Source organism: Ursus arctos, unplaced genomic scaffold, assembly GCF_023065955.2.
Source record: "Ursus arctos isolate Adak ecotype North America unplaced genomic scaffold, UrsArc2.0 scaffold_6, whole genome shotgun sequence".
Lineage (NCBI taxonomy): Eukaryota > Metazoa > Chordata > Mammalia > Carnivora > Ursidae > Ursus > Ursus arctos.
In genome coordinates, this window is record NW_026623078.1 from 84,099,931 (window position 1) to 84,123,455 (window position 23,525).

Genomic DNA, 23,525 nt, shown 5'->3' on the forward strand with positions numbered 1-23,525 from the left:
GTTTTTAGAGCCAATGCTTACTTTTAACCACCCAATTTTTTCCCTAGTACTCCTTCTTGTATCTGAAAACCTCCTTCGGAAATCACTTTTCTTTCTCCTGAAATATGTTTGTAGGATGGCAAACTCTCTGAGGAAAGTACCTCTGTCACCCTGCTCTTGAATGGCAACTGAATCTGACGAACAAATACAGGGCGCCAGTTACTTTTTCTCACCACTTGGAGAGAAATGTGGAGAATTGTGAATTTTTCCCTGGTTGCTTTTAGCATCATCTCTTTTTCTTTTGTACACTATTTGACTATAATCCACCAAAGTGTAGATTTATTTCATTAACCCTGTTTGGGATCTTACGTTAGTCCTATACCTGAGGACTTCTGGTATTTGCCACTTCTAGAAAATTCTCAGCTATTGCCATTGTTTCTTTGAAGTATTTCTTTTTCCTCATTCTTTCTATTCTGAGAGCCCTGCTCAGAAATGGGTTGACCTTCTCATTCTTCATGCTACATAACGTGCTTTCATACCTACCACATGTTTATCTCTGTGGGCTATCTTTTGGGAAAATTTTCTCAGATCCACACTTCTGTTTACTAATTTTTCAGCTCTATCTAATTTGCTGTTTTATCCATCCAGTGGTTTCTAGAACTTGTGGTTGGTCTTTTTTCAAATCTACTTGGTTCTTTTTAGAATAGTCTCCCGTATCTTACTGACACTTTAAGTTCCGCCTCCTTTGGCATGCATGGACAGGCAGTATAAAGCCTAACCTTCCCAGAAGCACCTACAGGGCCCACCTGTGCCTCCAGCCTCTTGTCCACACACCTTCACTGGTGCAGACAGTGCACTGTCAGACCACTTCTTGGAGCTAAAACCGCAGCAGTCCTCCTGAGATGGGCACGTTCATTGAAAAAGCCTGCACTGTGAAGTCAGCTACATTCAAGTCAAAGCTGTGTCCTGAGCTCTGTCCGTAATTGGAACTTAAATCAAGTTTGTTGCTTGTTTCCTCCGTCTTCACCTTATAAGACTGGGGAGAGCTATGTGACATACATATTTTACAGGCTGCAAATGTACAAAGAGCGCACAGCTGGCCTGGCGCCTGGCTCCAGCCACGCCTCGGTGACGATACAGCAGTGGCGGCATCTTCATCACCTCCATGTCAGGTTCAGCACTGCATTCGGCAAAGTTCTACCTCGCCCAGTCTACGCTCGCCTTACTTTTGAGGGTTCAGGCTCCATGAAAAAGAGTAGTGCCCACTCACCTTTACTTGATATTACGCAAAATAAATTGGCTTAAAAGAACAGAAACAGAGCTTGTATATGCAGAGGTCTACACTCCGCATCTTACTGAGCACTAGGGCTACCGTCAAATGCAATGTGTCTCTGACTTGTCCATACAAATTAAGAAGGTAATAGAATTGTATGGAATAAAAATACCTGCAGGTATTTTTAACTAACTTTTAGGTATTCCTGGCTTTTAAACACTTATTTGATTGATTGGCAAAAGAGCTGGAGGTCAAATCTCTGCTAGCCATTAATGTAACCCAAAAAAACTATATTATCATGGAATATCCTGTTAGCTTGTCAGTTCCAGCTATTTCATAAAGCTGAAAACACAAGTGTATTTCTCTGGTAAACTGTAACTAGGACAAGATCGCATTTGACTAGAGATTTATTAACCTTCACGTCTGTTTTTTGTTTCAAATGTGTCTTCTCATCGATTTGGGTGCTGAACTGAAAGTGACCAACACTGAGTACCGTCCCCAATCCACAACCACCTTTGTCTCTGCGACTGTGTCTACAAAAACGAGGGTGCCTGTGCATGGGGCTCACCTTCTCTCACACTCTAGTGTTTTACACATATGGTTTCCGGCTAACGTGTTGCTCTGCTTAACAGTGGAAAAAATTATTATTTTTTGGAGAGAACCAGAGAAAGGACAATTGTAGAGAATCCTTTTCATTCACTGTCAGTCACAGCAGTCTCACTAAGGTCAGTACGAGTCACTACCTCATTTAATTGTAGCGCGTGAACGTCAAGTACACACCCAGTCTTCTCAGGCGAGCCGGAGCGTACCGGGCTCGCGAGCCGTGCTGCCCGTTCATGAGATAATTAGATGTGGTCTCCTCAGGGCTCAGGAAGTCCTGCTGCACAAAAGAATGCTAACAGGACAGAAAGGAAAAGAATGAGGAATTGAGCTCTTCGAGCCGAGGCTGAAACAAAGGAGTCCTGACAAGAGAAGTGTGACTAGCCAAAGGCCATCACCACAGAACCCCTGAGAAGCTCAGGCAGTCCAGAGTCGGTGGTGCCACAAAGACAGACGGAACAGAAGTCTAGAAGAGATCACTGGTTAATCATTACCAGCCAATTTTATTTACACAGGAGTCATAATTACAATCAGTAAGAAAATTAAGCAAAGACATTCATCCTCTTGCGTGTGATTTAATATGCAAACAAATCAAGTGTGAGTCACGCCAAAGTAGGTATGTAATCTTACTTCCACTCCTCTGGTGGGTGTGCAAGTTCATACTTCTCCCTCACATTGGAGACACCCATATCCAAATGGAGCCAGTGAACCTCCTCTGACCGCAGGTGACTGAGGCGAAATCCATAGCAGGCCACGTGCTTTACTTTGTGACTGTCCACTATCTTCTGAATGATGCCCTAAAACATACCCCCCACAAAAATGACTGTTATAAACAAAAAAAAAACTGTATGCTAAAAATTAATGCAATGTTCATTTCTTTTAGTTAGTTATCAGAAATCTTTGGTAAAAAGAGAATCAAGTTAAATAAATTACTTCATTTTTCTCAGGAATCTTTTTTCTGAAATAGTATTTTTATGAACAAGGAAAAGTTCTGAAAAAACACAAGAGGCTCTTCCCTTTTCATCAGTGATAACCGAGGCACGGAAACGTAACATGCATTTCTGCAGCTCTACCTCTACGTCACCCCCAAAACCTGACCAGGCATTCCGGCCACCCCCTGCATGTCACGTGCTGAGAACTAGACCTAAGGAGGGGGTCCCACTTTCTGAACCCAGGACAGCATACTGGTTTAGATCAGGCTGCAACTTCATGTTATTTCTTAAGAAACACAGTTAGAAACATACAATGAAGGCCACGCTTCTGATAGTATCGATGATGTAGGAGAAGTTACTGGAAGCTGGGCCTACCCAATCTACTATGAGCTCTCTGTCGCTTACAATGCAGCAATCTAAAATAGTCCCCAAACCTAATGCTCCTAACACACGTGCCCATGAGTTCAGAGTTGAAGGCGGCAGGGAAGGCTGCCTCGCAAAGATGAAGCTTATCCTGGGACGAGGGCAAGGAAGCCGTAACCCCGAGTCTTGACCTGTGCTCTCACGGTTGTGGAGGTCTCGTGCGTACAGGGATGTAAATGGGCAGCACATATGGAAGACTCACAGGGGAATACAGCAGAGACCATCCGCTCCCTTACGGGAAGGTGTGCTCATGATAACCACTGCACTCTTCTCAACACTTCAGGCCATTCATAATTTTTAATGAGGTTGCTATTAACATGCAAATGACTGCTAAAGAAAATCACTGTTTTTTTTAATTAGCAATTAACTGAAAGCATCATATTACTTGTAATATAAGGCACATCTTAAAAAGTTCCTACGTATATTAAATGTGTCTATATTAGGGCATGATGCTGTTGATAATAAGAATGTTCCTATCCCTACTCATGAGAAAAGATAAGTAACGTGTCCTATATATGCAAAACCTGTCAAAGACCCAGTGTGTCCACACTAAAGGCATCATCACCTGCCCGTGGTCAGCCTCCCCTTCAGACTACTGGATCCCAGGAGAAGATTGTGTATCAAGCACGGGCGAGTGACATCATCGGGGAGAAAGCATGGACAAAGGACAGGCTGGAGGAGTCAAAGGCAGAGGAGCTCTCTGTGGGACAGGAAGGATGTGTGCGGCCTACAGATGTCTGGGTGAGACTGAAGTAGGCATAAACGTCCTTCCTGGCTTTTGGTTCAAGGCCCAGAATTTCTGTCAGGCCACCATGAAAGACGCTGCAGGTTGTGTCTACCCAAGGGCACCCAGCCAAGGGGCAGCGGGAGCCGAAACCCAGCCCGCCCCCTAGCCTTCACCTCTTGTGCTCTGGGGCAGGGGATCTGCCTAGGGGGAAGAGACAGCCATTTTGAGTAATTCTTTCAGCGGCAACTTCTGTGGCTTCTCCTTGCCAACAACACAAATCCCTGAGCTGCACAGGACAGGCACTGGCGCCGCTTTCAAATTCCCACAAAAGCGCTTTGTCTTCCTGTCCCAGCTCTGCCAATTCACTACCGAGAGCACACCGACACCGGTGGTCCTCACTAAAGCTCGGGTTTTAGCACATCTCTTTACTCCACAGCAGCTCCTTGCTGGCACAGATTCCAGAGCTGCCTCTCTGCTGTTAGGGCCGAAGGTTATGTTCACATCTGTCCCCAAACCTCTGTCTCAGCAGGTCTATCCTTCGGGGACAAACGGTTTCTTACTGTTGATGTACCATCAACAGTCTGAGAGAAATCCCACCCTTTCTGGATGCCCTCCCTGATGACCCCTAGCAAAGGTTATCTTCATGACCTCTCAAGGAATGGGCACACAGATGCCTACCTGCAGAGAGGCAAGTGTACGGACGCTTAGTCCAGAGCTGTGGAGCCCAGGGGAAAGGCAGGCTCCCAATCTGGAGTTTTATGGGATAGATACAGTTTTAGTCCAGTCACTTGATCACGCCACCTGAAGACACCCAGAAGTGACCTCAGGTTGGGTTTTGTTGAACAAAGAGTTCCCATCCTGCAGGACCTCCTCATTAAACAAGGTAGCAACTTTCACTTTCCACTAAAAAATTAAAAGCAATAAACACACAGACATTTCCCTTTATTTCATGTTTTGCTTTTTCTTTATGCTTCCATACTGTGTTCTGTCCTGTTTCTCTAGAACTCCTGAATATCTCACTGCTGACTCAGTTTGAATGGTGGCCAAGATTATGAATACACAAGGACTTCTATATTTGAAGCTCAGTACATACACTCAGTAACTTAAATAATATTGAGAACCAAATATTTGGTTCTGCATAACTGAAAAATAACTTTGAGAACTAGGTATTTAGTAAGGAATGCATACTCAAAAAAAAAAAAAAAAAACCCAAACCCAACATTACTACCATATGGAAAAGTATGCATGTATTATTTCTGGAATACGTACATTTAGAAAAAGATCTCTAGAGGGAGATAACAGGACAAGGGTTTATAATTTGCCACTAATGGCAGCTGAATTACATTTAAATTTCTCATCCTGGTTTGATGTCCCAGGACAATCCTACCCTACAGTATATAAACCTACACTTTGCTACTCTGAACTATCCCTTTACTCATCTGTATCATATCCCAGAATTTGGAAATATATAATTTTCCTGATTAATTTTCACATGAGATATTCGCAGGAAAAGAATTCTTCTTGAGGATGAAAAGACACTAGCCAGTGTGTACACGAGGCTTCCATCTCATCAGGAACAGAGCACGTAGCCTCAGAGCCATTCTACTACGGGGGGACAGTTATTGTCTTGTCAGCTTCCTTGCTCCGGGGGAGAAAGGGAAGTGGAGGTGCACGCAATTCTGCTATGAACGAGCTTCTAGCTGGCATCGTACACATGCAGCAGCACTGCTTAGAAACAGACGCACTGGGTCGAAAGCTACTTTAAAATGTGACATTTCGGAAGTATGGCCACCAGGGAAACTATACCAATTATACTTGGCACACAATGTTAGAGACTGTCCTTCACCTCATGCCAATGCTGGGTAAAATTAATCTTAAAGTGTTTATCAATGTGATGGACCATAGAAGGGGGGGCATTTCATTATTATAATTTACATTTCCCTCATTATATACCAGTGAGATGACACTGTAATTTCATTTCTAAAAGTTCTTTTTATGATTCTGCTTGGTTCCACTTGGTCACTTATCTTTTAGACTATGCTCTAGAAAGAAATAATGACCTTTCCACTGGTAGAAAGAAATCCTGCAAACCATTCCTTCATGTTCATCTACTCTTGAATGTTCACTCACTCATTTGGTCATTTGCATCTAGCCTACATCTGGTGGTAAGACAGCACCCTTACCCTCCAAAGCCTTAATCTAGAAGGAAAGAGGTGAGCATGAACAGTCTGTGGGAAAGGTGGCAACAAGATAACAAGAGATACTTGCTGTGTCTAGCTGTCTTCTCACAGTTATTTGCAAGATGTCTTTATTATGAGAGAGATCTAAAACCACACACTGTGTTGTAAACAGTGCTCGTGTCTCTACTTCCCCCCAGGAGTTACAAGTGCACTCATCACTACTGATCTGTTTGTTACAACGTCCAGCGGTTATTTTTCTGCATCTCTCTTTCAGATGCTCCTCACAGTAAGGAAACCGACAGCTGTTACTGTCCTCGGCTCCTCCTGTGCAGGTCTTTCTTTACCACAAAGAAGGCGTGGAGATCCACACCCTGCTCTCCAACATGAGTGCAGCCCTTCTGTCGGCTCAGCACTCACGCAGAAGTCGGCCCAAACTCTGCCAAGACAAAGCACGCCTGTGTCTATTTGCTCCCTACTGCTGCTGTAACCAATAACCACAGACGTAGGGGCTTAAAAGAACACAAATGTATACTTCTCCGTTCTGGAAGATCCCAAATCTGAAATGGGTCTCACTGGGCTAAAATCCAGGTGTTGGAAGGGATGTGCTGCTTTCTGGAAGCTCTCGGCTGGCCTTCTCCAGCTGCTAGAGGCCCCTCTGTGCGTCTGCACTGCAGCCAACCCTTCGTCCGCAGTCCCCTCCCTCGGACCACAGCCAGAAAAGGTCTGCGGCTCCTCATCTCCCCCATCTCAAGGTCATCTTCATCTCGGTAACAGCGTCAAAGTCCCTTCTGCCATGGAAGGTCACATACACACAGGTTCTAGATTAGGATGTGGACCTCTTTAAGGGCCATTCTTCTCCCTACCACAATCGCCATCTCTAAGCATCTAGTGATAAGAGAATTCTTTCTCATGCTCTTACTGTCTCATATTCTTCTTAACACTGTTTTTGAGTCTGTTTTTTTCCTTAAGGATTTTCTTTCTAGTTTCTTCCTGGATGATACTCTCCCTCCATTAAAGGAATAATTTAACTAAAATCTCTGTAGTCCTTTCCTGCACCAAAGTTATTTGAAAAACCATAATCAGTGTTTGAGCTTTTAAATACACATTCACCCGATCCTCTATCAGACAGAAAAAGTTTACGTTTGAGACACACATAAGGCATCTGTGACACCACCTAGCAGTAAACACTGGAGACCACGGGACTACCACACACGGAGTTCCCCAGGCAGCCTTCCCCATCCAGCCTGCTGGCTGCCTTCCCCTACAGCCACTAGCCATTCTTAGCACAGCACTGTTCACAGAGCTCCTAACTCCCACAAACTCAGAGAATCCCACACTGTTCACGTGTCTGCCCACTCTGGTCAGCAAGCCGATTTTAAATTGATCAGAATGCTTCTCTCTACTGTTATTCTTCCTACTACCAGCTTGGTTACAATAGTTAGTCCTAATCCAACCAACTCCATTCACCTTTTAGCAAACTACAGGACTGAATTTCTTGTGCTCACTTCCTCTTGCAGGTTCAGGTAATTACATCACCTTCCTCTAGAGGCTCACGACGAGCACTGAAACCTCGCAGTGTACTACGTAGTCAGGAAAGGGCACTGGGCCTGTTAATAAACTTGAAGATAACTTTGAAGGTGACAAGAATATCGTCCAAAAACTCAACTGCAACTTAATCTTTAGCAGCATTATATGGTACTTGCCCAGATTTGGTGTCTGGGTATAAAATGGATTATTCTAGACCCTGTGATTTAAGGAAAATAGTAACAAGGTAGGAATGAAGGTGTGACAGAAGTTATCAGTAAGGACAGGTATGGTTTTCAATAGGTGTAATCTCTGATTATCAATTCAATTTCTTTTATGGTCATCAGTCTACTACTTTCTACTTCTGCAACCAATGTTCCTAATTTACATTTCTGTCAGAAGTACTCCATTTCATCTAGGATTCGTGTAGTTACTCCAATGGGGCTCTGTCAAGCACCAGTCTGTGTGCCTGCTAGGCCCTGCTGAAGATGCCGGGGACAATACCAGGAGGCAGAAAGGCCCCTGCTGTCACAGAGCTTACGGTCTAGGGGAAGAAAGCAGAGAATAAAAGAGCAAACAAATCAAGAAACAAGACAATCTCAGCAAGGACAAATCATCATCAAAATGGGGTGATGGGCAATAGAAAAGGTGGCAGAGAGGGAGCTCTCCGGGGCTGGGAGGCCGAGGGAACGAGGGCAGTCACTGGAAATAAGAACAGGCCACAAAGAGCCAGATCCTGTAGGTCCTCGTAGGCTGCTGAAGGAATCTGGCTTTCCTCTGAGAGAAATGGGGAGTTGCTGGAGGTTTTGAGCAAATGACTGATTACAAGACTGGCATGTTAGAGAAACAGCGCAGGAAGCTGAAAGTCAAAGGGAGCGAGCTGGAGGAGAGAAGGTCATGGGGCGCGACAGGGAGAGGAGAGTCAGGGGCTTCTGAAGGACCTGAACGTTCACCCTACGTGAGACAGGGAGCCACAGGAAGGTTCTGAGTTGAGGAGTGACACGCTCTGGCTTTCATTTTCATAGGGTCACCTGGCTGCTGGGCTGTGAACAGACTCAGGGTTTCCAGGGGGACAGCGGGATGTCAGGAGACCATGTGGCTCAAGGAAGGTGTCACAGTAGGGGTCAGATGAAGTGGGTGGATTCTAGGTGCATCTGGGGACCGTGTGGCAGGACCGGCTAACGTACTAGGTGTAGGGCGTAACCAAAGGAGGAGCAACAGATGATTCTAAGTGTCTGAAAGAAGGGAAGCCCTCAGACTGACACACGGACAGTCCTTTCGGAGTCAGAAGCATAGAGACGGAGGAGAGGGGCAGATGCAGCTGGGCAGCACACAGGTCCCAAATTCAGAGGGAGACCAGTCAGAATGAGGGCAGGTGTGGAAAAGGCAGAGCTGGATTAAATGGTGGTCACAGCTTGAAGAGACCAAGAAGATGGAGGACAGGTGCACGGGGGTTGCACGGAGACCACCGCACGGTGGTGACCTGTGGCCGCTTGCATCCCTACAGCACTTCTTTCTGGGTTCACGGTTCTATTATGTCTCCTAACTGTTTTCTTAAAGACAGCCTGTGGGATTAACGTTCTACACCCTTATTTCTCTAAAGACACCTTCATTTCCAGTCTTCATGATTGGTAGTCTGTCTGGAAGACTTCTGCAGTACAACGTACTTTCCTGAGCTCTGAGAAGATGCTGTTCCAGTGTTGTCCTGCATCCAGCATTGCTGATGAAAAGTTTGATGTAAATGTCATTCTGTTTCCCAAGTAGGGGATTCCTCTGGTAGAATCTGGAATTTTCTATACACCCTTATTATTCTGAAGTACCACTACAATGTTTCTAGATGACCATTCTTATTCAATATAGTCCGGCATGAGTTAACCCCAATCTGAGCGCCGGAGCTACCTGGGGCCTGCTACTGACCCAGAACCAACGCTATGGCCGAGGTAGGTGATGTCTGCCTCCATGGGCTGCTGCTTATTTAGGGGCAGGATGCACCAGTCTGCCAGCACTTGGCAGGAATCATGACCGGCATTATGACTCGCACCTGATTTTGGTCACATCTGGGCAGCCACACCAGCCAGGTTGAGGCAGATGACGTAGACAGAACGTGCTTACGTGCCCATCTCACAGACCGCCCCCCCCAAGAAGGTGCTGGGCCTCCTCCTACACAGGTGGCCACGTGGGCCAGGGATGGCCTCTGAGCGTCCGAGGCCATGAGGCCTGCACCTGAGACACGGCTTTGTACGCTTTGCCTATAAATGGTGGAGTCCTAGGAATCCTTTCAACAACCAAACATTTAAATTAATTAAAATAAAGTAGCACATATCTGTAAAAGGAGTAAAATTACTAACTGCAGCATGAGAAATAAAACCTCTATAATGAATTACAACAAGAATCCAGATATTTTCTGAACGCCTCCAAAGATGCTGGTTCTTCTGAGTCAAGCAAATTAGTTTCTACTGAGCACTACTGTCTAGCAGAAATGAAAATGCGAGCTGTACATGTTCCTTTAAAATTTCTATAAATAAATAAATAAATAGAAATGGGTGAATTCCATTTTAATAACATATTTTATTTAACCTACTATAGGTCAAGAACATGATCTTTTCAACAGACAATCAAAACAGGTTATTTATGAGATATTTTACCTTCTTTTTTCACACTAAGTCTCCAAAACCTTGTATTTTTACACTTACAAGACATCGGCTGAGACTGGCTACGCCCGAGTGTCCACCTGCTGCACAGGGCGCCCGGAGCAGGCAGTGCAGCAGGGTGGGGTCTGAATCTAATTATTCAGCTCCTTTGGGTTGTTTTTTAATATTCGGTTACTTTGGATAACAGTAAGCTATCTCTTTTCAGAACCTGGGTGGCCTGGCTTCCTCTTTGCTACCATCATTAAATGGTCTGTCGCTTTCTACCAAGTGCCTATGCTTCCACTCTGAACTCAGCCCCCCACCCCATTTCTGCCGGAGGTCACTGGGCCTCAAATGCTGCCACGTTCCTTCCACTGTACCCCTAACGATATATGCCGGTTCCTTTATCTGTAGTGTTCCTTGTGTGGTGCTTCTTGGGGAGAAAGACTGCATGGACATGTGCTTCGGTACTATTCTGTTCAGTTGTGCAAATCCATTACTTTAGAATTAAACTACTGCATTTTCAAATGTTACAGCATTAAATGAATGTGAGTGATGAATAACGCCCACCTTCCATCACAGGAAAAGCTGTGGTGAACCAATGCCAACTCAGAGTTCTTTGCCTCAAGGTGAAAATCATCAACTGATGGGAGCTATTTAATTTCAAACATTTATCAATTACTACGAAGTAAAACCACCTGGTTCTCAGGCACATGGATTTGCTCATATTGATCTTCATAAAAGTCTGACGAGTATGTTCTCATAACTTAGGAATGTGAATCTGGTTTAAGTTCTTCTTCACAATATAAATGTTTTCATCTGGTAAGTTTGTAACATTGGCTAAAGGCTTGACATGTGCCCAGGGATCATTGGTTTTCTCCTTGATATGGATCCTCTTGTGTATAGTAAATTTGATACCACAACACCTTTGTCGTGGAGCCTTTCCACGGTGCATTTTCAGTTATAATCAATCTTGAATGTTTGCTAAATGTCTTGTCAAATTCACATCTCTGAAAGGGCTCCCCTCCTGTACAAATACTCGGGAGTTTATTAAGGCTGATGCAGTGCTTTAAGAGACTTCCTCATTCACTGTAACTGAAATTCACAAAGACTAGAACATATACTAAGAGCCTTCCCATAAGCTCTACATTTGCAAGGTTTCTCTCCAATATGAATCTTCCAGTTAACATTAAGGTAGAACACTGGCTGCTGGCCTTTCTACCAAGTGACTCTGTTTATAAAATTAAATATAAAATAAAACTATGGGAAAGCTAGAAAAAGCCATCAAGCTTCATAAAAAGTTGAAGCTTTTTAAAACAAGAGACTACTATATTTCAATTATAGCACAAGTAGATGTTAGTACATATTTAAACCCTGAATGAATTATTCACGTTTGAATAATTAATCCATCTGAACAGTGAGTACTGCAATATTATAGAGGTAATGGAAATTACATAGAACTTCAATGTAATACTGTGCCCTTCGATCTAAATTCTGTCAATCCCTTTAATTTGCTTAAAAGTACTTAAGGCATGTAAGTTTAAGAGCAGCAGATTAATTAGCTTCATTATTATAAAAAGAAAGGGGGAAAAAAGATGTATCTGTTCATCCTGGCACTGGACACTGTCCTCCTTAGAGATGAACACGGAGTAGGCAGAGGGAAGGAAGGAGCAGTTTCTCTGTAACACCTGGCCAAAGTAAACACCTGCTGAAAACTGGCGTCCTGAACTCAGTTTTCTGAAACCACACCGCTACCCTCTCACCCCCCACTCTCAGCAATCTTGGCCCACGAAGCGCCTCTCACCTCTCTTGGCCACGATGCTCACTGACCGCCCACAGGCTACCACCTACACTCAACATTACTCACACAGGCAACCTCGCCACCAGGATTGCCTTGGGAAGCACACTCTGCACTGCACTGCAACTAAGGCCATGGGTGTCTCCTCCCCACCACAGTAGACAGTAAGCTGTATAAGCAGGGACCCTTTATATCCCCAGAACCTTGACAAATGTCTGGTGTGTGGAACCAATCAGTTTTTGAAGAACCTATCCTATCTGGAGTCATGCAGATACCTTCAAAATTCACTTTACAGAAAATAATTTATTTCCTAAGTATTAGAGGTTGTTTTAATTGCTTTGTTCTCTTATGTCCTAAAAAGTTTAAAAAAAAAAAAAAAGGAGAGAAAAACATCAATAGCATTATATGAATAACATGATTCAGTTATTATTTTCCTAAGATATTTTACAATTAAAATTCTGTCAGTCACATATTAAGTGAATAAATAATATAAAGAAAAAGTTAACATCACTGTAATATGGGAATAAAAATTTTTATCTTTTTTGGTGTGTGCCATTAACCTAGGCCCATGTAACTTTAATGTCCATGAAGGGTCTCTCCCAGGAAAATGTACTTACCCTGACATCGGTAGCATCTCCATGCCTGATAATACTGGCCCAGGTAGCTGGCTCACTGCTGTTTTCAAAATAATGAAAGACCTTCAACACTCGCTCCATTGCCCCAGGGGAACGTTCCACTCCAGTACCCAGGTGAGTTTTGGTACTCGAATTCGGTGTGTGATTCAAGTTTGGGTCAAGGTAAGCAGCTGCCATTATTTTGCTAGATGCTATGTATCTGTCATACTCTAGAAGGGGGAAAAAAAGCTGTCAGTGTACCATATTTGAAATCTATTAAAATGTGGTTAAAATCTATTAAAACATGATATACTGATCCTTATATTAACAACACTGCTCTATGTTCTTCCCCTGTGGTCATGTCATATGCAGAAGGTGAGCATCAGGAAAGCAGAGACCGGACTGACCAAGATAATCGCTGTACTCTCCCGCACCCAGAGCAGTACCGAATTCACAACAGCATAACAAATATTTGTTAAATTTTCTTAACAAATTAAAAGACCAGGAGTCCTATTTTAGCTCTGTCAAAAATTCACCATGTTATCTATGAACAATGTCACCTCACTGTCCACCCTTTTAAAATCATAGCCTTTAAATCTGTGGGAAAACCTCACAGGAAAGCCAAATATGTTAATTTTGCTGACTACTTCTGAAAACCTATACATGAGATGCAAGTTCTTTCTTCATACAATAAAAATGCAATGAGTGGTCATGACACATACTAGGCACTGGTGACAAAAACCCCAGAGTTAAAACCAAGTCCTCCCACTTATCCAGTCCCTCAGCAGGAGAGTCAGACAAGTCACAACTGAAAATAAAACTAAACCAGAAAGCACAAACCAACCACTGTCTGGTCTGTCGGTGTGATAGGAAGACTTCCATTTGAATGTGGGGCAAGAGCTTGGCCAACATGAACACTCCCACTGAGAAAAGTCAGGTTAAAAACTAGACCAACGTTTGGAGTCCAAGATGTTGTGAGGCAACCAGGACAGCAGTGGACACAGGTGGAGACATGAAGAGACACTGAACAACAGCTGCCTTTTCCCAAAGGGCATTTGCCAATTCTGGGCCTTCAAGAGCCTGAAGATCCAAGAAAAAGCCACCAATGAGAGAGAAACCAGCTGAGCTTTTGGCAGTGAGACACCAAGTTATGAGCATGAGGACCCTAGGACTCTGGTGAGCAGGACAGGGTGGAGAACTGAGCCACACACTCCGCTAGTTGTCCCTTTAAGATCGTTACCAATCCTGAAACCAAGCCCAAAGGGAGCCATTAGAAGCTCAGTGAGGCTGAAGACAGGCAGAAGAGACTAGGAGTCCACCTGGGCCCAGCAGACAAAACGGGAACAGCATGACAGACAAACTCAATCTAACCAACAGAAAGCACTACACCCAAGCGCAATTCACCTCCGCAAGAGAAGTACCCACTAACTACGCACAGGAGGTAGTCACTAAAACTGACCACGTGGCGGGTGAAAGAGCAAGATTCAATAAATATCAAAGGACTAAAATTATTAAAAGCATATTCTGTCTCTAGCATTAAAGCTGGACAACAACAAAATAATTAAAAAATCACCAACTATCTGGAAAAAAATCACCGTTTGGAAATTAAGCAACATATTTCAAGTAACCCATTAGCCAAAAAGAAACTCAAAGTATTCTCAATTCGACAATACAATTAAAAGAAAGATCAATACTACATGCAGACAGAGCTGTGATTAGATTAAAATCTACGCTTTTATTATTTTTTTTTAAAGACTTCATTTTTAAGTAATCTCTACACCCAGCCTGGGGCTTGAACTTACAACCCTGAGATCAAGTGTTGCACGTTCCATCTACTGAGTCAGCCTGGCGTCCCTAAGATCAATACTCTTAAATGCATGTATTAGAAATGAAGATTGGAAATTAATGATCTAAATATCCATATTTCACAGTACTATTTGGAAGTTGAACAAAATCAAGGTTTGGTTTTTTTTTTTTTTAACAAGAATAATGCAACTGATAGACCTCTAGCAAGACTAATCAAGGAAAAAAAGATAAGGCGAAAACTAATGACATCAAGAATGAAGCAGAACAGATAACAGAATGTTAATAATAGGAAGTAATGATAGAATATCAGATATTATTAAGAGAATATCATGAACTATGTCAATGAACATAAAAGTTGAGATGCATACACAATTCTTTTTAAAAGATTTCATTTCTTTATTTAACAGAGAAAGAGAGAGCACAAAAGCTGGCGGAGGGGCAGAGGGAGAGGGAGAAGGAGGAGGAGGCTCCCCAGTGAGCAGGAAGCCTAGCTTGGGGCTTGATCTCAGGACCCTGGGATCATGACCAAAGCCGAAGGCAGACACCTAAACGACTGAGCCACCCAGGTACCCTGAGATGGGGCATACACAATTCTTTGCAAAGTACAACTTAAGCCCAAGCCATTATAAACTGCGGCTGTACGAAACCAAAACCATAAATATAAAGCCTATTTAAATAGACCTATTCCGTTAAAAATGGTCAATCTGTAATTAAAATTCTTCCCACAAAGGAATATCTGAATTCTTCCAATAATTTAAGGAAGAATAATATTAATCTTACAGAAATTCTTCCACTGAACAAATAGGGAACATTTCCCAACTTATCTTATGAAACCAGCAAAACACTGATACAAAACCAGTCAAGGACAATATGAGAAAGGGTACGAATCAATCTTTCTTATAAACACAGGTGCAAAAATCTTAAAAAAAAAAAAAAAGATCAGCAAATGTCATCACGCAATATTTCATAATGTATCATGACCAAGAGGGACCCGTCAGAGGAAGGCAAGGGTGGTTAAACACTCAGACAGAGGTCTCTGTTTGCGGCAGTCTTCGTCACACTGCCAGAGTACGGGAGCCACCAAGACACCCTACAGCAGGTGAAAGGATAACAAACACTGTGGTCTATCCAGGCAATGGAATATTTAGTGCTAAAAAGCAATGAGCTACCAAACCATGAAAAGACTTGGAGGAACCTTCAATGCATATTACTGAGAGAAGCCGATCACACTATATGATTCCAAATATATGACATTCTAGGAATGGCAAACCCACAGAGACAGTAAAAATTTCAGTGGATGCAGAGTGGGGGGGGGGCAAGGATGAAAAAGTGGAGCAAAAAGGACTTTTCGGGCAGCAAAAAGATTATGTATGACAGTATAATGAGGATACATGTCATTATGTATCTGTCCAAACCCACAGAATGTACACCACAAGAGTGACCCTGACAGTAAACCGTGGACTTCGGCGATAACTGATGTGTCCATGTAGGTTCACCAGTTATAAACAGATGTACCACTCTGCTGGGGGATGCTGATAATGGGGAAGTGTAGCAAAAAGCCTCGCTTGGGACTTCTCATTCCATAGTTGAGACCTGCTCAGGCATCAGAGCTCTGACACTCAGCACACTGCCCCAGGCAGCACTGCGGGGAGGGGGGGGTGCAGGGCAGGGCTTCCTAAAACGGAATGCTAATCTCGCTGCTGACTATCGGAGCCTCGGAGCCTCGGCTCTCCCTTGAACACAGGAGATAGACACCTTTTCTGCTCTTGAAAGAAGTAGGGCAGTCCCAAGTCAGGGTGTGAGGAAACAAGGTGCTGACAAACCTTGGAGTTCAAGCTGGGCCTCACCCCACAGTCTGATATAAATACTCCATAAAATAGCACAGATGCAAGAGAGGAAGCAAAAAACTTCCAGAGTTCCCTAGCTGATATTCACTATAACACCCCAAGATCCCAACAAGACAGCAAACTGATTCTCCTTGAAATATGCCAGCCCTTTAATAAAACCTGAGATGTCTGCCAGAACATGAGAGAAGGAGCAAAGAATGCAAACTGATACAGCTCAATTTTAAAAACTTAAGACATAAACAAGTTTGGAGAGTTTTTAAGAAGTTGGTGATGACCCTAGTTACAGTAAATCCTTAAACAAACTAGACTGCTGTAAAAACTTTCCTCTCCCAAATGTTGTTCTTTCATACAAGATTTGGGTTTCTCTTCTCATAAAGAGTCTAATCTGAATACACTAAATTTCCTATACTGATTTTACTTAACAAAGAGCTAACATTACTTATTTAATGTTATATCAATACGTGACGGCCTGTATTTTCCAAAAGTCGCTGTGAAAGTGCCTCCTGCTCCAGTGTGACTCTGCCTCTCTCTTCCACAGGTGGAGGCCACGTTCCTTCCCCTCACATCTGGGGGGGCTCCTGACTCACCTAAGAAACATCCCGCGCCAGGTATTAAAAGGCAAACTAGGTTCCCTTGGTTCTCTTGGGCTGCTCGCTCATGAAACCCAACCACATGCTACCCAGAAGCGCAAGAAGCCCGAGAACTGAGCTCCAAGAACCAAAGCCTGAGCTGAGCTGCCCGCTGACAGGCAGCATCGAGTTCCAAGGCCCATGGCAGAGCCAGCCTCCGAGTGGGCCCTCTGGCTGCCCGCTGTGCCTCCTGAGCTCCCGCCACATGGAAACAGCTGTCCCTGTGGAGCCCTGTCCAGACAACAGATTGGAACAAAATAATTCTTGTCATTTTAAGCCACTAAGTGTTGGGATGACTTGTTATCAGCAAAGATAACTAATATCGCATGGATCCCAACTAAAGGAAGCACGGGTGGTTCTCGCTTTGCACAGGAGTGTGGGGCCTACGATGACTTGACAAAAGTGGTTTGAACAGCACTTGCCTTCTTCTTCCCCTCGCTCTATGACTAAAGACACGGAGTAAGTATCTTTCCAACGCCTTGGCAAACTGTCATACTCCTTCCTAAGTTTTGGGTCAGCCTCCATCATCGTAGCCTCGTACATTCAGTGTCGTAAGCCACCTCCGAAACCGCCTCTGCTACGAACTTTCTTGCCACGTCTCCTCCTCCGGAACATCCTCTTTTTTGTCACAACTCTCTTCCTCACCTGTCAATAAGTTCACCTTTATTTGCAAAGCTCTTCTGACCACACAACTAGAAAGTCTGGCTCCACAGCAAAGTCAACATTCCTACAGTCAGCTATCTGCTTCTGTGACCGTCTCAGTCAGAACGCTGCACGGTGATCCGCACGGCGCAGGAAGCTTCTGCCGCACCGCACACCACACACTTACACTCTCCGTTACTTCCCGCCGCACTGCTGGGATTTCTGCGTCCGCATCACCTCCAGCGGTAGCACGCAGAGCCTGCCCAAACTCCACACACCGGCTTTAAGGGCTGAAATAACTCCTGGGTCCACTGGCCAGAGTAACGCAACTAAGTCCGCTGGTTCCTAGGGCGGCTTCATGCAAGCCGAGAGCTCGGCTGCTCCCGCTCCACGGTCACCAGCTTCACAGGACCTCGGCCTGTTCGATTTCACTTCCAGTGTTACCATTTCCTGCTTCAACGCTGCAACTCATCTTTGTTGTCCAATTCCCTCCTGTGATGATCCATTTTTGTAAAATGTCACAGGGGTTTATCCCTGGCAAACAAGAAGGCACCACGACTACACATTTGCTGTCTGTGTATAAACTGAGTAACAGACGCAGGGTGGCCAGTCAGCAAAAGACTGGGAAAGAGCTACCGTGACCGGCCGCTGGTCACACTTCACATCTGTTGTTTCTGTAGTGATCTGCAGACCGAGTCTGTACTTGATGCAATTGCCCACAGGTGATACCTGTGTTAACTAAAATGGAACCATTCTGTTGAGGACGGGTATTATTTAAGCCACATAAACTGATATTCGTACATACTGGAACCATGCAAAGCATGGACTGCCGGCATAACAATTCAACTAATATCTTCATTACACAGACTGTTTTTTGGATTTCGGATAATATGGCAACTATGTAAATCATTTACTTTACTTGAGATATCACTATAAAAACTTTAATGCTATATATCTGATGAATATATTCAACATTAGTCTTTAATATCAATATAAATTAATTTCTAAGACTGCTAACACTGAGACCTTGAAAGTAATTGGTGAATAATTTCTGGAGACTTAAAAAAATTCCTAAGGAAATGAGGAATGGCAAAATATAAAGAATACAACTGTGCTGAGTTACATACAGTCTTACTTAATTCAGCCAATTTAAACATATGTTATTTGTAAAACCCACATTAACAAAGTGTTGTTAAGATGAACAGGTTTTAAATCTAAAGTTAATGTGACAAGTGTAGTTAAGTCATAGCAGTTAAGTCATCATAACCTACTTGTGTTTGTTTGTTTATGTATTTATGTTTTAAAGATTTTATTTATTTGACAGAAAGAAAGAGAGAGCACAGCAGGGGGAGGAGGAAGGGATAGGGGCACAGGGGAGAGACAGAAGCAGACCCTGATGTGAGGCTCTATCCCAAAACCTGATCATCACCTGAGCCGAAGGCAGGCCAACTGAGCCACCCAGGTGCCCCTACTTGTATATATTTAAACTCAGAAACAGAGAGGTGGCCACTGGCCAACACTGTCATCTATAAAAGGAGGAAAACCTAGAAACAATCAGAAATAATCTTTTCCATGTATCCAATTAGCTAAACACCTAAAACAAATATTAAAGAGATTCTATCTTGGGATCCAGATGGAAAACTGATCTTTTCCTTTCTGAATATTACAGTAACTTTCTACATTGGACATTTCTAACATTGCTAAACCCTTCTCATTTTTTGTACTTGACAAAAACCAAAACTATACAACTGCTTTGTCAATTTAGAACATTAAAAATAATTAAGGCATACCCTGTGCTGGATTTCCTAAATTTTTTTAAAGATGTATTTATTTATTTGAGAGAGGGAGGGAAGGGGAGGGAGCAAAACATGTGAGCAGAGCGGGGAGAGGGCAGAGGGAGAGAGAGGATCTCACACAGACTCCCTGCTGAGCGCAGAGCCCAACATGAGGAGGGATGCAGGACTCATCGCCCCGGGCTCAATCCCATGACCCATGAGACCATAAACTTAGCGGAAACCAAGGGCTGGACATTCAACCATCTGAGCCACCCAGGTGCCCCTGGATTTCTAAACTTCTGATTGCTATGTTACGGAAGCCACCTCTGTGTGCTCGGGTGGCTGCACTGATGGCTCTAACAGGCATATGTCCTCCCATTTAAAGCCTGAAGCCTGTACTAACACCTGTGAAGGTAAAAGGAGAATCCTGGAGGCCCTACACACAACAAGCAGGTCTTATGTTTCTACTATTTCCGGTATCATGAAACAGTTGTCCAGTTCAATTTAATGAAGCCAGAAGGACTTCAATCAGATAACCCAACTGACCCTACCAAAACTCACAGATACTAGACATCTTTATCTTATGTTGGTTCAGTCTACTAACCTGTTCAGTGCCCGTTCCAGTCCTCTCTGCCCTCCTACTATCTTTCCCTTTCCCTGTCTTTCCAAAACAAGCACATTAGCGGACAATCTGTCCAACTGTCTATTTGATTCTCTATCCCTACAACTTTCTAACAAGGACCTTAGAACTGAAACTAGGAACACAAATGGTACTGTACTTCACCCCAAATCTAAGAATCACATTTCCTTTCACCTCCGATACCAGAATATTATTAACCCCAAGACACCTAAACTAGGCTCCAGGCGCCACTAACTAACCAACAATACTGGTATTTCCCTGAGCCCCAACGGAGCTCAGGGACTCTGAGGAATCGGGAGAACACGTGGCCCCGAGGATCAACAGTCTGGGCCAGCAGCCTTCCTCAGAGAACTACACCGACACTAGTATGGCTCTATTTAAATTCTCTCAGGGTATCTGTATGCCCCACCGAGACCAATTTAATTACAGACTGACTGTTAAAAGCCAGGTATCACATGCAATAGATGTATATCCTCTCAAAACATAACCACCCAACTATTCTTTGTGGAATCAGGTGATCGCCCCCAGCGTACCTCATCAAAATGAACTCTTCAGTTCCTTGTATTTAGTAACGGTCGGAGGGTCTGAAAACCTGCAGTTCCCCGGTCTGTAGGAGGGTCTCTACGCCGGCTAGGAGCTCCCAGCCGAGAGCACGGGACCATGTTACCGGTAGCTACGGCCCACGGAACACTACACCAGCCCAAGCTCTAAGGGCTCACCTCACCAGCAAAAGTTCATCGGCTCACAGACTTATATGTTATAGTCATTCTCGACCATTCACCGGATAGCCAAGGCGGAACTGTACAACAGGCATACTGGGTCAATAATTTAGAAAAGGGGAAACAACTGACGGACTCGAGGGGAATAAAAAGTCCACTCTGTTATCCAAGACGGACCAACCTGATCCAAGAGACTTTTTCTCTCAGGCCTTAAACGAACTAGAAAACCAGCCATAATGAAGGTTCCCCCAGTTTCTCGTGACTGTTGTGTTAGCATCTTCTTCTGTGTTAGGTAGCTAGATATTTAAATATTGTAACAAAGCTACTGTGCTGAGCTAAGATCCAATTAACGCTACAGTAACAAAAGGAACCGAAATGGATAAAAAGGTGGTCTGGAGAAACCATGATGAGGAAAATGGCCCAGAAGTGGCCTAACTAAAGAAGAAGGGCCTCCAAGAGGCCACTAGCCGAAGTCACCCAATAGAGGAACATGTCACGCACACTGCACTGTTTCTAGGAGCACCTGCAGGGAACTGAGGCTGCCTCCCAGACACCATCCATGTGCTCCAAGCAAACTTCGATAAACTGCAGCCAATCAGCCAGAGGTCAGATCAAGACACAAATGTAAAGGTGCTGCTTAATAATTTCCATCTTCTCTATTCTAACAGAACAATAACATTTAGTAATATGAATGCTGAAACAAACTGGCCTATCCATACAACAGAGCAGAAGAGCATTCAGCCATAACAAGGACAAAGTCCTGGTACCACTACACCATGGATAAACCTTGACGTCATTGGGATAAGTCAAAGAAGCCAGACAAAAGGCCGTATGTTGTAGGATCCATTTATATGACAATCCCAGAAGAGGCAAATCCAAGGGGACAGAAAGCAGGTACGTGCTTGCCAGAGGCTGGAGGGAGGGAGATGGGGAGTGCCTGGCTATGGGTATTGGGTCTCTTTTTGGGGTGACAGAGCCAGACAGCGGCGATGGTCGCACAACCCTGTGTGTACACTTAAAACCACATGGAGAATTTCATGTCACATGTGAAATTCTGTTATGTAAAATTTATCTCCATTTTTAAAATTTATTTTTTTTAAGTATAGTTTTTCTATGGCTCCAAAATCTTAAACACCAACAATGCTAATAAGCGTGGCAAAGATGTGGAGCAAATAGAGCTTTTCTATGCTGGTAGCTGGGCTATAACCTGATACAGGCATGTCGGAAACGATCTCTGCTACAGCTGGAGAGCACCGGGACACACACTACAAGCAGCCACTTCACTCTTAGGTACATGCCGAAGAGAGACCCAAGCGCAGGGCCACCAGAAGACGCATGCAGTATTCATAGTGGCGCCATTCACATAGCTCAAAACTGGAAACAACCCAACCATCCATCAATAATAAAACAAACTGTGGTATATTCTTAAATGGAATACTATATAGCAATGAAAAATGAGGAAGTGCTACATGCAACAACTTGGATGAATTTCACGGACATTATGATAAATAGGCAAAACAGAGTCATGGTGACAGAAATCAAAATGTTGGTCACCTTCCCAGGGATATTGATTGAAAGGAACCATGAGGGAGGCTGCTGGGGCTGGTGACGTTGTAAACACTGATATGGAAGGTAGTAGGTAAACCTACACCAGGATACACAAGACGTATGCATTTTACAGTACACACACACACACACACACACATTTATTTACAAAATGAGAACAAAAATTTTTCCCAGAAGATGAATGACCAAAAGCAACATGCCATGCCAAATGCACTGGCTAAAATCAACTGCCTGAGCCACAATTATCAACCTAGCAAAGAAACGATTCACGAGGGCACATTTTATAAACAGCAACTGTTCTTGATTTTTACGTTTCTGCCTACGCCTCTCTTCTAATTGTACTTGAACATGTTATTTTGCAAAACAGGTAAAATGAATGATGCTTGCAAATACCAAATTACCATTCATTTACCATCTTCTATGAAAGGAGTTCTTTACACACATACTGACAGAGATCTTTGAGAATCTGTTGAAAAATATGAACATTTTCAAGAGAAAATGCATATACATTAAAACACACAAAATTTTGTATATGATTGAAAAGTTCATGGATCCCCTAAAACTCATACTTGGACCCCAGCTCTAAGATCAACAGTCCAACCAACGGAGGCAAATGTCTGCCACTGCCAACACTCATTACAAACAAAATTACCACTTCCTGGGTAACTCTACATGCAAGGAGGACATAGGTCATCTCGTTTAATTTCATTTCCACCTCAACTGCTAGAGGTGGGTGGTGCTCGCCTGGTTACAGCGACATAAAAGTCTAAGATGAAAGACAATGCATGTTCCAAGGACATAAGTCTCCTCCATGGCCAGGTGGTGACAGTGTGACACTGGGGCTCTGAAGTCCTTTCAGTTAAGGTACACCATACATCTAAACACTAGGGAGCCCTTTCACCCCCACCTAACAATGTTCTCTGCCCCTGAAACCCTCGACCTGGGGGAAGCAGCCCACTTTCATCAGTAAGCACACATGCGCGTGCACACACACAACTACTGTAGTCCCCACACTAGGAGTAAAAGAGTGTACCCTGATGGGTGTGGCACATCTTGTCACACCTATGGCAGGAAAGGCCAGAGAAATCTGGCACATCCTATAATGGGGCTTCCTACTGCAGCTTCCCCGGGACTGACTGGCAATGGGAAGAAGAAGGCAGGAAGACATCTTTTTCCTTATCACTCAATCAATGGTAGCTAACGTGATGAAAAGAAATAGAG

At 43.7% G+C, this 23,525-nt stretch overlaps 1 protein-coding gene across 12 annotated transcripts in view; it reads right to left on the reverse strand.

Moving 5' to 3' along the window:
- Window positions 1-23,525, reverse strand: part of PTK2 (protein tyrosine kinase 2) — a 262,938-nt gene that overhangs the window by 157,543 nt on the left and 81,870 nt on the right. For 10 of the 12 annotated variants that reach the window (XM_048212414.2, XM_057308018.1, XM_057308017.1 and 7 more), the window contains 2 exons: window positions 12,684-12,910; window positions 2,483-2,649 (listed from right to left, as the gene is read on the reverse strand). In XM_048212414.2, the coding sequence (XP_048068371.1) occupies window positions 2,483-2,649; window positions 12,684-12,910 (394 nt within the window). Of the gene's footprint in view, window positions 1-2,482; window positions 2,650-10,838; window positions 11,575-12,683; window positions 12,911-23,525 lie in introns of those variants that run through there. The other 2 variants (XM_057308022.1, XM_057308023.1) reach the window with 2 other exon arrangements.